The sequence below is a fragment of the Falco punctatus genome (assembly GCF_963210335.1).
Source record: "Falco punctatus genome assembly, chromosome: 2".
Taxonomy (NCBI): domain Eukaryota; kingdom Metazoa; phylum Chordata; class Aves; order Falconiformes; family Falconidae; genus Falco; species Falco punctatus.
This window is the reverse complement of record NC_137581.1, coordinates 33,701,982-33,715,263: the sequence shown is the minus strand read 5'-3', so window position 1 is coordinate 33,715,263 and position 13,282 is coordinate 33,701,982. Positions and strand designations below refer to the sequence as shown.

The 13,282-nt window shown below is 40.2% G+C and overlaps 1 protein-coding gene across 5 annotated transcripts in view; it reads left to right on the top strand.

Moving 5' to 3' along the window:
* AKAP11 (A-kinase anchoring protein 11) overlaps positions 1 to 13,282 on the top strand; it is a 57,139-nt gene that overhangs the window by 12,322 nt on the left and 31,535 nt on the right. For 4 of the 5 annotated variants that reach the window (XM_080376817.1, XM_080376821.1, XM_080376819.1 and 1 more), the window contains exon 2: positions 7,838 to 7,945. In XM_080376817.1, the coding sequence (XP_080232943.1) occupies positions 7,886 to 7,945 (60 nt within the window). In that variant the 5' untranslated portion in view covers positions 7,838 to 7,885. Of the gene's footprint in view, positions 1 to 410; positions 585 to 7,837; positions 7,946 to 13,282 lie in introns of all 5 variants that reach the window. The other variant, XM_080376818.1, reaches the window with a different exon arrangement.

Sequence of the window (13,282 nt, the reverse complement as noted above, 5' to 3'; positions counted from 1 at the left end):
CGTGTCTGCCCCCGCCCTGCCCGGAGCGCCCCTCGGTGGGCGCGGCGGCCTGCGCCGGCGGGGCGGCCTCGCGGGGAGCCGGGGGCCGTCCGGCCGGGGTTGCGTGCGGGCTCGGCCGGACTGAGCGGCGCTGTGGTGCTGCGGTTGGTGCGGGGGCTGGGTGTGCTGGCGTTGCCTCCTGCGGCGGTTGCCTTGTGCTTGATGCGCACGGGTTAAAGAAGTTCACCCCGGTCTCAACATCGCGCTTTTAAAGTGTTTCCTCCCCCTCCCTCCCCACTCCTTTCCTCACTGAACGGAGGAGGAACGACGGGTGTTGCTCGTCTGCTTTCTTGGCTTTTCTGAGGGGATGTCTGTTACGACTGAAGTACCTATCTCTGTTTTTCCCCCGATGTCCACCGGGGGGAAAAAAGCAACCAAAAGGCTATGAACTGTAGATCCGGTGTTATAGGCTTCTGACTGATGCCCCGATAGATTGCCAGAGTGAGACTGGGAGGAAAAAAACAACTTTTATTGTATCTGCGAAAGATCAGTGGTACTAAAATGAGAAGTGACACAGTGCACCCAGTTTAACCATGTTACACTTGGTAAGTCTTACGTTGCTTCGTATTTGCAAGATTTTTTCAGAATTGTAGTTAGCCTTAATGATAGATACTGCCAATATTTACTTAATTCTTGAGAAAATAAGTGTTTTTAAATAACGTTGGTCCCATTCATCCAGGAGTATTTCTTGGGGTGCAGGCAAGGTGACTCTTTGAGGTGTGGTAATTGAACGATGCCATCTTGGTTGATGCCTTGTAATTTCATATCCTTCAGGGCTTCTTTAAGATCTGTTGGCAGCTGAAAAAGTATAGGGGAGAAATTCTTGCTCGGTGTGGAAAAATAATAAAATACATGAGACTATTTCCTTTTCCTGTTCATCTTTTGATATGATACAATCTTAAAAAACCCCAACCAACCAAAACAAAACCAAAAAGTACCTCCTAAACAAGGTGTTCCCTGGTGAAGTTTTCTCTAAGAGGAAGTTCTCTTAAGAAAAAGCTACTGCTTAGAAAATAGTACACCACCACCCCTACCCACCACTCCTACCCCCCCCCCCCAATTGGTTTATGTACAAGATACACAACAGAATAAAGTACAGAAACTTAAAGTTAATTGAGAAAACCACAAAGTCTGACTAATGGATATTTCTAGTGCATCAAGTAATATTTTTTCCCAGGATGTATTTGAGAATCCAGACCCAGGACTAGGGGGAAGGGTGGGCGTGATTTTTGGTGATGATCTAGGCAGAGAAAATTAAGGATTCTTTTGAAATTATTGAAGTTTGTTCTGTGTGACAGAAGTGCGATGTAAAACAATTACAACCAAACAAGAAAAAGCAGATCCAACCTTTCATAACTGTCATTAATGCTGGCCAACAATGATGTATTCCCTGCCCACCCCTAAGCACCCGCTAGTGTGGATGTGGTCAAGACAGCTTGTCATTTTATAAATGGACTTCTTCAGGACTGCCAACCCAATTAGTGAAAGTGATAAATCATTAGAAATGAGAAATTGAGAAGGATCCATTGGACTGTTCTGCCTGCTTGTTGGTGTAGGCTTGTTTAATTTGATTTTCGATAGCAATTGTTTTGCTAAGGTTATAAAAGTACATATTGTTGTTTTTAAGATACTTTTAAATTTTGTATTTGGAGTGAGTCTTTCTAAGCCCAGTATTTGATATAAACCTGGCTTTTGCAAATTGTAGCAAAATACTTTTTGCCACTTCAGGTCATTGTGTTGAAGGAAAATAATACTTTTTCTTTAAAAGATCTTCTTTATTGACAGTACTACAAAGATACTTTTTGCAGACATAATCGTAGATCTACTGTTGTCATCATCTAGAATCTTTTATTGGAAATCTAATAAGAACATATTAACATGTCGTTCAAATTTATTGCCTGTACAGTTCAAATTCCACATGTCCTTGTATACCTTTAACATAGGTGTGCACATGTACATGTATGCCCTTATAGCAATTAAAGAGGTTTACTCAGCACTTTTGTACTTTACAGAAAAAAAGATATTCTTCCTTTCTGTCAGCTAATGACTGTCAATACACACTGACTTTTAATAAATTCTAGGCATAGGATAAATTTATACAAAGAGATTAAATCCATGGCAGAATTCCTGTTGGATTTCCTTAAGCTGATTATTTAATTTTGTTCCTTACATATATTCAAACAAGATTGGAAAAGCTAACTAAATGCTTATTACATGGTCTGATGAGGAAGGTGTTTCTCAACAAATCGCTGGAAAAGTGGATTTATAGAATCACAGGATGGTTTGGGTTGGAAGTGACCTTTAAAGGTCATTTAGTCCAACCCCCCCTGCAATGAGTAACTAGATCAGGGTGCTCAGAGCCCCATCCAGCCTGACCTTGAATATTTCCAGAGATGGGGCATCCGCCACCTCTCTGGGCAACCTGTGCCAGTGTTTCACCACCCCACATCATAAAAAAATTCTTCCTTATATCTAGTCTGAATCTGTCCTCTTTTAGTTTAAAACCATTACCCCTTGTCATATTACAACAGGCCCTGCTAAGGTATTTCCCCATCTTATAAGCCTCCTTGAAGTACTGAAAGGCCACAATAAGGTGTTGCCAGAGCTTTCTCGTCTCCAGACTGAACAACCCCAACTCTCTCAGCCTTTCTTCATAGAAGAGGTGTTCCAGCCCTCTGATGATTTCTGTGGTCCTCCTCTGGACCTGCTCCAACAGGTCCATGTTTGTCCTGTGGTGAGGGCCCCAGAGCTGGATGCAGTACTCCAGGTGGGGTCTCACCAGAGTGGAGTAGAGGGGCAGAATCACCTCCCTCGACCTGCTGGCTGCGCTTCTTTTGGTGCATTGCATCCCTTGCCAATTTCAGCTCCAGCTGCGCCTTGGCCTTCGTGACCTCATCCCTACAGAACTGGGCAGCATCCCTGTAGTCTTCCCAGGATACCTGTCCCTGCTTCCACTGCCTGCACATTTCCTTCTTGCCCTTTAGTTTGATGAGCAGGTCTCAACTTATCGATGCCAGCCTCTTGTCTTCCTTTCCTGATTTCTTACACCCGGGGATCGAGAGCTCTTGCACTCCATGGAAGGCGTCCTTAAAGATCTGCCGGCTCTCTTCTGCTCCCTTGTCCCTGAGGGCAGTTTCCCAGGGACATCTGTTGACTAACTCCATGCAAAGCTGGAATTTTGCTTTCGTGAATTTCTGTGTTCTGCCTTTACTCTTCACCTGACCCATATTCCTCAGGACTCTGAACTCCACCAGTACATGATCACTACAGCCCAGGCTGCCTCCAACCTTGACATCACTGATTAGCTCACTTGTGTGCATGACTGACAGGTCCAATATCACATTCCCTCTGGTAGGGCTGTCTGTTACCTGGCTTAAGATGTTATCCTCAATGCATTCCAGGAGTCTCTTGGATTGCCTACAGCTCGCCACCCTACTTTTCCAGCAGATGCCAGGGCGGTTGAAGTCCCCCAGCAGGACAAGAGCCTGCAAGCACAATGCGTCCTGTAGCTGGAGTAATAAGGCTTCATCAGTAGGCTCCCCTTGATCAAGTTGCCTGTGGTAGACGCCAACCATAACACTCTCTTTGTTGCCTCGGTCCTTAATTCTTAGCCATAAGCTTTTAACCTGCTTGTGGCTATTCTTCAGAGACAACTCTTCACACACTATCTGGTTCTTGATGTAGAGGGCAGTGCCTCCATACCTCCTTTCTTGCCTGTCCTTTCTGAACAGCCTGTAGCCACTGACAACCACACTCCAGTCATGGGATTCGTCCCACCATGTTTCAGTAACGGCACCTAGGTCGTAGCTTTCTAGCAGCACAATGACCTTCAACTCCTGTTTCTTGCCCATGCTGCGTGTGTTTAAGGTGATCCAACTCAGTAGAAGGGTAGGGATGGTTAAACTTTGTGTGGGTATTCATCTGTAATTTGCATTATCAGTTTTTCTCTTCTGTTTAAGTGTCTTCTGGTAAGTATTCAGTGAGAGGAAACTCCCGTTCCTCTTACATCTGATGCTTCTTTCATTATTCTCCCCTTTTTGAGTTTACAGTAGGAGGAAATTAAGTTTATACAGTAGGCAGAAGTAAAAATAGTTTTAAAAGGGTAGGTTTTAATTACACAAGAAATGAGATATTTCCAGGCTGTTTTGTTTGTCAGTGCTTTCACTTCCTTTCCAGTTAGTTTTAATGTTTAGGTACTTCTCAGTTGGTTGGACCATTGTTCTTTTGAAAATGGATAGTATTTTTGTATATTAAAGACACTTTCAGGTTTTGTTGTATTGTTGGACAAGTGGGACCCTTCAGATTTCTTTGAAATGGATGATGGAGAGCTGAGGTGCTACAGGTCATGGGGAGAACCTGTATAATTCAAGTACTGAACGACACTATGCAGACAGGACAAAATGGTTATGGTGTTACGCTGATAAATCAGCACAGTTTCTGTCCAGCATCTTTCTCTCAGTCTTTGTACTGTGATTTACAAGTCTGTTGGTTTCATGAGGTAGGTGACAGTGCAGATGGCTCGGTGTTGATGCTCATGTCTCCAGAGTTTACTAGCTGGTGCCATAAGAAAGGACTTAACCTACTGCCTGAAGGCAGCGCAACTGTAGATAGTATAAGTAAATAGTACTGTATCACTACTATCTACTACTGTAGATAGTAGTGAGTAAATACTGCAGAATCCAACATGGTTGTAGTCACCTCCATGATTTTGCTATGCTGGGCTTTATTAAAATTCTTGCAAGGAATCATCAGTCCAAAACCATAGAGCTCAAGTAATTGACTTGACCCTATGTGAGAAACCAGCTTTTCATAGAGATGGCTCTTCTTGGAACAAGGATATTCCTAAGGGTATTTCCCTGATATGATTAGATTAACAGACTGGATTAGTCATTTAAGATACAGCAGTGGGGAAAAGCGAGGTGCATTTCTTTTTCTTGTATACATGGCTTTTTTTTTAAAACATGTTGTGTTTTTTAATCTTCCACCCACAGAAGTTTACTACGATTTGAGTTTTTTAGTTGTATTTATTGTATTTATTGTATTTATAAATTATTTATGTAATCTAACATGGACCTAGCTGCTTCATGCTATTGTCAGAATTTTCCAAACTTCAGATACCCAGTTAAGAGAGATGCTGTGCCCCAGAGATTAAAATATTAGAGTTTATTTACATCAGTGTAACTTTTTTTCCCTCAGACTCTAGCAAGTTTATCTTTATGAGGGAAAACTGAAATCAAAGTGGAATGTGAATGGGTGTACCTAATAATCTCTTGCTGTTGTATTAATTGTAGAATTACAGAATCATTTAGGTTGGAAAAGAGGTTTGAGATCATTAAATCCAGCTGCTAACCCAGGACTGCCAAATCCATCACTAAACCATGTCACTAAGCACCGCTCTACTTGTAAACACCTTCAGGGATATGGTGATACCACCATGTCCCTGGGCAGCCTGTTCCAATGCTTGACCACCCTTATGGGGAAGAAATTTTTCCTAACACCCGTTCTAAACCTCCCCTGGTGTAACCTGAGGCTATTTCCTTTTGTCCTGATGCTTGTTATCTGGGAGAAGAGACCGACCCCCATCTGCCTACAGCGTCCTTTCAGGTAGATGTAGAGAGCAGTAAGATCCCCTGAGTCTCCTCAGACTAAACACCCCCAGTTCTCTCAGCCACTTCCCTCATCAGACTTGTGCTCCAGACCCCTCACCAGCTCCGCTGCCCGTCTCTGGACTCGCTCCAGCACCTCAGTGTCTGTCTTGCAGTGAGGGGCCCAACACTGAACACAGGATTCGAGGTGCGGCCTCACCAGTGCTGAGTGCAGGGGGACGGTCACTGCCCTGGTCCTGCTGGCCACACAGTTCCTGATACAAGCCAGGATGCTGTTGGCCTTCTTCACCACCTGGGCACACTGCCGACTCATGTTCAACTGACTGCCAACCAGGACCCCCTGGTCCTTTCCTGCTGGGCAGCTTCCCAACTATTCTTCCCCAAGTCTGTAGTTGTTGCAAGCCACGTGTGGGATTGCTGTGATCCAGGTGCAGGACCCAGCACTTCTCCTTGTGGAACCTCATACAACTGGCATCAGCCCATTGGTCCAGCCTGTCCAGATCCTTCTGCAGAGCCTTCCTGCCCTCCAGCAGATCAACACTCCCACCCAGCTTGGTGTCATCTGCAAACTTGCTGAGGGTGCACTTGATCCCCTCATCCAGGTTGTTGATGAACAAGGACTGACCCCAGTTCTGAGCCCTGGGGAACACCACTTGTGACTGGTCACCAGCTGGATGTAACTCCATTCACTACTACTCTGAGCTCGGCCAACTAGCCAGCTTTTTAACCAGTGTAGAGTATACCCGCCCAGGCCATGAGCAGCCACGTTCTCCAGGGGAATGCTGTGGGAGGCTGTGTCAAAGGCTTTACTAAGGTCCAGGTAGACAACATCCACAGCCTTTCCCTCATTCACTAGGTGGGTCATCTTGGAGATCAGTGTCATCAAGCAGGACCTGCCTTCCATAACCCCGTGCTGGCTGGGCCTGACCCCCAGTTGTCCTGCACATGCTGTGTGATGGCACTCAAGATGGTCTGCTCCATAGCCTTCCCCAGCACCAAGGTCAAGCTGACAGGCCTGGAACGCCTCTTGAGGAGGTTTTACTTTTAAAGGTGTTGGAGGGGGAAGGTAATTCAATTACTTGGTGCCACTACTCATCTAGATTACGTATACTCAAGAACAAACCTATATAAAGATTTCTTTCCCATATAAAGGTTAAGTATGTGCCTGAGATGAGATCAAGAAAACCCAGCCAGCAATTGTGCAAAGGAGACCTATACTCTGATGTCTTGGTGTTTGTTTTTTGTTTTGCAGTCATTTTTACATGCATTTCCTCCTTACCTGGTTTATTTTGGATAGTCTGAGAGTTCTTTTTCCTGGCTAAATTGTGTGACCATGGGAAAGATGAAGTATTAAAACTTTCATAGAACTTACAAGCACAGCACGTTAAAAAAGACATTTATTAATATTATTAATACCCTATACTTATTGTCTGTTTGTGGGGATTTAGAGATGAATGAAACAAAACAGATTATTTCTTTTCATTGCTGCTGATTAAACAGGGAAACTTGCAAAACTTGGTTTGATTTTCATTGCTCTTGGTTTTGGTTTTTTTGGTTCTTGTTATTAGGATTACGTTTAAGATCAATAAGGGTAGCTTCTGGCCTGCTTTGGTGAAGTAAGAGTGCTGGTAAATGCATCTTTGGTCGCCTGTGTTTCACCAGCAAAGACAGGACTGCCCAGAGCAGTGCCAGAGAACAAGGTTGTTGATACATGTTAGCCTGAACAGGGGTCACTAGTGTTTGTCGGTGGTACTTACAGTTGACAAATAAATAAGCCAGTTGGCTGAGTGGGTAAGTAGTACATTTTCCTCTTAATTGTTGAATTCTGGTGATTCTGATGCATAGTATGGTACAGGAATCTGCTGATAAACTTCACCAGGGTATCAGTGATAGTGAAACCATATTTAATGTAAAGTTCCCATGCCCCCACCAGTGCAGCCTTGAAATCTAGTTAAAGGAAAATGTTGGAACTAACTGTAAGCTGTGTGTTTTAAATTTCATGCATTGTTTTAAAAATTAAGGCGATACTTTTTTAAGGGCAACAGTCAGAATGGATAGTGTGATGTTCAATATTTCTGTTTTAAAATGCTTTTTAATTGTTTTTAGTGGTTCTTGTTTTCTCTACTTGCATTTTCAAAATGTATACAAACTAAATGGGAAAACAAAATAATGGGTATAAATGTTTTTCGTAGGTATTTTTGGGTTGACTTCTTTCATCGAATACTAAGATTGGTAAAATCATGGATATGTACGCCAGGACTCAGGGCAATCGAATGAAACCAAGGATATCCATGAAAAAGGTAATTATCTGTATTTAAAAAAAGAAAAATATTTCAGAGCTTTTCAGTCTTTATCACGACAGTCTAATAGTGAACCAGGTGGACTGGTAGTTTTGGTTGGGGTTTTTTGCATTTTTTTTTCTTTTAATTTTAATTGTCTAACATTTCAAGGAGGCAAAGAAACTGCCTTTGCTTTATGCTTTGGCATATTCAGTGTAGTTGACCTGGGAGACAGTAGTTTAAGCAAGGGGTGCATGCTTTTGTCTTCTGTCTTCATCTTTTGTTTTAAGGTGAGATGATGAAATCATGATGCATTTACTTGCTGAAATTTGCTTTGTTTTTTGGAGTGTAACTTTTATTTTGAGCACAGATTTTTCAAGTTTATATGTCATAAAAAATATGTAGTGTTCATTGAAAACTGTTCTGTGAACTCTGTGTTAGGGCTTGCTGTAATATCTGTATCTTTACATCTTGGTTTTTTTACTGTCTTATTCTTGTGTTTACATGAACTTCTAGGCAGTGCTTTGGTGAAAAAGAAAATATGTCTAGCATTTATGAAGGACATTAGTAAGCTCTTTTTCAACAGCTTTTATTTATTTATTCTAAATTTTGTCACTTCAGCTTGGAGAACTGCAATACTCTTCCTCAATTTTTCTTGCAACTGCTGTGAGTACTTACTCAAATGAAAGCTGCAGTTTATCCTGAAGGAAGAAATTTATATATCCAGTCATATTTCTCAAGGTAGTTGAATACAGATGAGTACTTTTCTAGGTCTTCCCTGATTACTAATAAATTCTTTATTTGCAGGTGTGTGCAACACTTAAGAGGAGAAACTGCGCAAGGAAGTATCTTGTTGCATGGAAATAGCTTTATTTTATTCCATAAGCGGCTTTTATTGTTTTAAGGAAATGGTGTTGGTGGTATATATCCTGTAGAAACTGCAATCAATCTGTTGTTCCAGGTCCTGATACGGAACGTTAACTGCCACATATTAAGGATTTTGTAATTATGGGTGATGCTTTTTCATTTTAAGACACATGGTATAAAAACGTATGTTATTGATTTATGAGAAATTTCCAGCTCAAATAGAGTTCTTTAACTACATAGTTATTTTGCATTCTTAACCTAAACATAAACTGGATTTTAGAGCACTTTTTTGGTCTGCCCTTTGTTTTTCCTCTTCAGTTAAAAAAAAACCCCAAACAAACTGATACCCCCTACCCCCCAGGTTTTTAGACCTTTGTGTTGCAGAAACATCTTTCTAATAATGATAGTGACCAGTGATTCATCACTGATTCTAATGGTTGCCTACCATATTAGCTCTGAGAACCACTCCGTTAATTGCCATTGAGCATTCTGGATTGTGTGGTTCTAGGAACATGAATTTGGCCCTTCTGGGGTGTTCTTCAGAATTCTGCATTTTCATACAGGCAGATGCCAATGTTTTGATTTGTGGCTGCCTCCTCTGGATGTTTCCCTGAGGGGTGGCTACTGAGATTATAGTGTGGAACTTCCATTCTTTCTCATAGAGCCAGGCAGTAGGGTGGTCAGAATCACACAATGTTTCATTTTCTGTTGATTCACAGCTTTCAGTCTGATTCACGTCCTTTTCATAACACTTCCTAATACTTAACAAGAATTGTTGCAATAGTAGCTCTTAAAAGTCAGTGCAGCCTAAACTGGTAAAGCCTAAGTTTCCATTTTTACAAAGTGACTTCAGAATATTCAGTCCATTTAAATCTTACAGCACATGAAATCAGGAAGAGCTGCTTTATTATTTAAGAGCAGAGTAAACATGTCTCTAGCACTGGACTTGATTTCTCTGCTGATCGTGGCATCTTAGAGGTTTTTGGGTTGTTTAGGATGTTAGAGAACAGATGTTTACAATAGTTTATACAACTGATTAGTATAGAATTTCCTCCAGTGTAGTGTGAAGGATCCATAGATAATGACTTCTTGATTTGCTGGCCCCAAAAGGGACAGTGCAAAACTTTGAATTGCTCACTTGAGCTAGAGGTGTGACGAGGATTTGCATTGTTTGGATCTGTCTTGCTCTGTGCACATTTGAGGATATTTCTGTTTTTTTCCCCCTAGTATAACTTAGTTTGAAATCTGTGCTCATGATTGAAATATGATTTCTTGAGAGACGTGACTTGAATTTCTGTGAGGAAAGACTGCGCAGATTTAGCAAGTAGAGCTTTTTAGATTCCTTTAGAGTATTTTTGCCCATATGATGATGTATATTGGAAGTAGTTATACTATTTATAAAAACAAGTTACATGCTTTTGTTGAAGATGACCTTTTGTCCTTACTTAAACTGAACTGATAGTCTTGGAAACTTGTTGGTTTGCAGTTTTCAATGTAGTTGTCTGTCTCCTAGGCTGGTGTTGTGAGGGAGCTTGCTTTCATTGTTGGATTACAGAATTTCTCTGAAAATAAGTCCAGTCCTTTGCTGTCACAAGCCCAATTTTGATAAGAATATGAAAAGCTTAATAAATGTAGTCTCACAATTAATGAGGAGAGATAAACAAAAAAACACCTACTGCTGGTTTTAAGTCTTTACAAACCACACTGCTGTAATAGCTAAGAATCTTAGGAATTCCAGGCTGAAGCTATTCACAGCAAGTTTATGCCTGCTTGTTCATGGATGTCATTATTCTTCGGCTGATGTTCACCCTCATGATGTTTTTACAGTGAGTGATCTGTCCTCTGTTAGCCTTGGTTTTTGGAAACTCTGTAAACTATGGTTTTAGTCTGCTTTTATATGAAAGCCTCTGTATTCCAGCGATTATCCTTCATAGTCCTACTTTCTGGGCTTGTCGTGAGTTAATCTTCTTTTTACATGTGGATGTTACTGTACATGCAATTACATAGGATGTCCTTCTCAATGACTGATGTCAGTTCTTTCACTAAAGGATGAGTACTAGGGTCATGTTTGCTATTTTCAGTGCTGTGTCATATTGACCTCAAGAAGTCAACTCAGGTCTTCCGTTCTACAGCTTGTGAATTCACAATTCTGTTTTAAAGCTTGCTTTTAGTTTTTAAGGACATAAATTTGTACTTCCTATAGTTGCATTTTAAAATACTCCCATGTTGAACAAGTTCTTCCCGTGTGATTTGCTGTTCTTCCTCTTCACTGGTGACTTCTGCTTACTTTGAATTATCATCAGATTTCATCTACATATTTACTTTTTTTTTCTCTATTAAATTTATTAATTATGATGATGATACTTGACTTCAGTCTCAAGATAAATTTTGAGGAAGTTGATTACTGGGTTACTGACTACATCTACTCTATACTCAAAAAAAACCCTTTGCTATCTGCATTCAGCCAAATTCTTCTTTTCCAGAAACAGTTTTTTTAGTAAAGACTGTGTTTTTCCGGTTTTGTTAACTTTTTATGTATTTGAGTGTAAATTATCTATGGAAATCCAAATAGATGAGATCTTTTTTTCTGTGTATGTTTCTGGTTTTGTTAACTTTTCATATATTTCAATGTAAATAATCTATGGAAGTCCAAATAGATAAGATCTTTTTTCTGTGCATGTATTGTGCCTGTTAATTTCCATATCTTTATTTTTTCATGTTCTGATTTTTTAATATTCCTTAATATGATCTTAAAAACACACACTACCTCCTTCCTCCTCCCTTTTAAATGTGATTATTTATCTCTTCAGTTGTGTAGTGCCACCATCAGTGTGCTGCCAGACCTGCATATAGTCTTGTATGCTGGTTCTTCCAGACCTAGGGGAGATTTTTCTGATCGCTGTATCATTCTTCTTTTCCCACTTCAACTTGGTTCTCCAGTCTTGAATTTTCCTTCACTTCAGTACTTCCTAATACCATACTTCTGTTCTAGTTATTCATCCTGCCTTTCAGGATGTTAAACCGGGGGGAAGTACTTGCTTATAAAAATGGTATATATAATAGTTTGTAGCCTTTGAAAACTTAACCACGATAGAATAATGATGAGCCCTTCTCGAACTGGATCACTGTTGGTCTGCAGAAAATTAGCAGGTTGCGTTCTATGGCTTTTTTTTTTTTTAATTATTGAGTGCTGTGACTGATTAAATTATTGTAGAAGCTGAAAATGAGACATTTCAACATGCTTGCTTGACTTCACAAATGACTTCTGTATGAGATGAATGGAGCAGTTACTGGGGAAGAGTCTTTGAGCAATGTTTGTATTGCAGCCACCTGTAAATTTGGAAGATCCAGAGAATCAAAGAGAAAGACACTGTGAGCATACTTTGGAAAGTACAAAGATGTGTTACTAAGGTGTGGAGGTAGATTGCATCTTAACGTAGAGACAAAGGAGTAGATGAAAGTGGAAAATAAATGAACATTTTATCAATTTATTTCAAATGACCCTGTTACTGCCTAAAACACATTTTAAAATAGTTCAACTGTTATTTTCTATAAAAATGACTGGCTCGACTGCTTCAGCGTCACTTGGCCTTGGTTGTCAGGGTGGTAGTCTGAGCCTTGTTTGCTAACAATCTGAAATGTGGTAGTTTGAAGGATTCTGAAGTAAAGTTTCTATTTTGCTTTTGTCTATTCATTCTAGAAATGCTTTCCTAATTTTTTATCAGCATGAGTGAAACATGGTGACACTGGACATGATATAATAATTTGGCTTCCCATGTAGTAGTACTTGATACCTTTTTTTCTACAGGGAAAAAACAGATCTTTTTCGAGGTTTAACTGTAATATGTAAGATCACTTTTTACCATAAATTAAAAAAAAAAAAAAAATTGCTGTGGGAGTATCAGAAATGCAAAACATTATGTGACTAGATTTGGCTACCTAGTACTTCTGCTATTGTTTAAGAAGCTATGCAAATTTGAAATAACTTGTCATAAGTTGGACACACTGATTTCTCACTTTGTTTTTAACAGGGCACTCGTGTAGAGATAAATAACCAGATTAACATTTTGTAACCACATCATGATCTTACTTTCCTTCTTAACGCTACCACTTGCTAGCTGAGTTGACAATTTTAAAGTAAAAAAGTTGCTAACTTCCTAAAACAAGTGAGGGGATGTTGTCGTTTTTACAGGCTAAATGAAACAGGATTTGTTGTTCTGTTGTCATGTTTTATTTGCCTTCAGATACTAGTGATGATAATTCTTCTGTTCTGCTGCACTTTGTTACACTAGGAGAAAGTCTTAGATTCTTAAGCCTTTTATAGTCATGTGTGGGTACTTGCATGTCACCATAAGTGTAAATATAAGAATTGTTGCAAGAAGTATTTACATGGAATTAAGTTACAGTTGTTTCATATCCTTCAAGGAATGGGAAAGGAGAATGTGTGTAGATTTTCTTTGGTTTGGTTTTTTTTGTTTTCTTCCCCTCTGA